At 33.0% G+C, this 941-nt stretch overlaps 1 protein-coding gene across 1 annotated transcript; it reads left to right on the top strand.

Moving 5' to 3' along the window:
• Positions 1 to 211: 211 nt before the first annotated feature.
• LOC107735708 (39S ribosomal protein L32, mitochondrial-like) lies at positions 212 to 804 on the top strand (the record flags this gene model as incomplete). Its single annotated transcript, XM_016547305.1, has 2 exons — positions 212 to 406; positions 519 to 804. Coding segments are annotated over 2 exons (447 nt in total), but the record flags the coding sequence as incomplete, so codon positions are not given.
• Between the last annotated feature and the right edge of the window lie 137 nt (positions 805 to 941).

The raw sequence follows: 941 nt of genomic DNA, 5'->3' as shown, positions 1-941 counted from the left end.
TAATAATTATATATATATATATATATATAAGATATAAAAAATAAAAAAAAGATATATATATATATAACTTTGAAGTCGAATTTATCTCTCTTATAAAAAAAATAAATAAATGGGCAGTGATTGGGGTAAAGTATATTTAAAATGCTACTGTGTGTTTAAAAATAATTTTAGTAACTCAGTTTGAATATTATTTTATTAATCTATCACATAAATCTTTTCTTCAGGTCCAGCTCTGGCAGTAAATGGTCCCCAGATTCTTCCTCAATCCCATCACAGCATTGATGAAGAAAACTCTGAGCCCAGTTTCTTGGACAATATCTTTTGGATGGCAGCTCCTAAAAAGAGAAGAACCATTGAAGTAAATCGTTGCAGAAGACGACACCCAAATAAACTGATAAAAGTCAAGGTAAGATCTCACTGGTTCACTGGTATAGCATTATACAAATTAAAAGAACTTTCAATGTTATACTGTGCTGTAGTAAACAGCAGTTTATCCTTGTTTTTCTTTTCTTTTCCAGTACAACATTGAGCCGTGTCCAGAGTGTGGCAACATGAAACTGAAGCATACTCTGTGTGGATTCTGCTATGAAAAAGTCAGGAAGGAGACGGCAATGATACGAAAGCAAATCTCCATCACGGAAGGCGGACCTCTCAACACTCCTGCTGTAGAGTCTGTTGTTTTGTATGAAAATGAAACGCCCTCTGAAGCAGATAAGGACAAGAGAATAGTAGAACGCAACAGGAAACGCCCTTATTGGTTTAACATGTAACTGCAATGAAATAAAGACTTTTGTTAAATAAAGATCACAGTTTCATATTCATGAAATATTTTGTGAATGCGCTTAGCATTTTAATTGATCAATTATAATTTTTTTATACCCTTGTTTCGTTGTTTGATAACAGTCCTTGGCTCGGTCCATGTAATGTTTTAGTTGAAAAAT

The sequence above is a fragment of the Sinocyclocheilus rhinocerous genome, unplaced genomic scaffold, assembly GCF_001515625.1.
Source record: "Sinocyclocheilus rhinocerous isolate Xijiao unplaced genomic scaffold, SAMN03320098_v1.1 C36250238, whole genome shotgun sequence".
Lineage (NCBI taxonomy): Eukaryota > Metazoa > Chordata > Actinopteri > Cypriniformes > Cyprinidae > Sinocyclocheilus > Sinocyclocheilus rhinocerous.
Note: the sequence above shows the minus strand (reverse complement) of the source record. Positions and strands in the feature narration are given on the sequence as shown.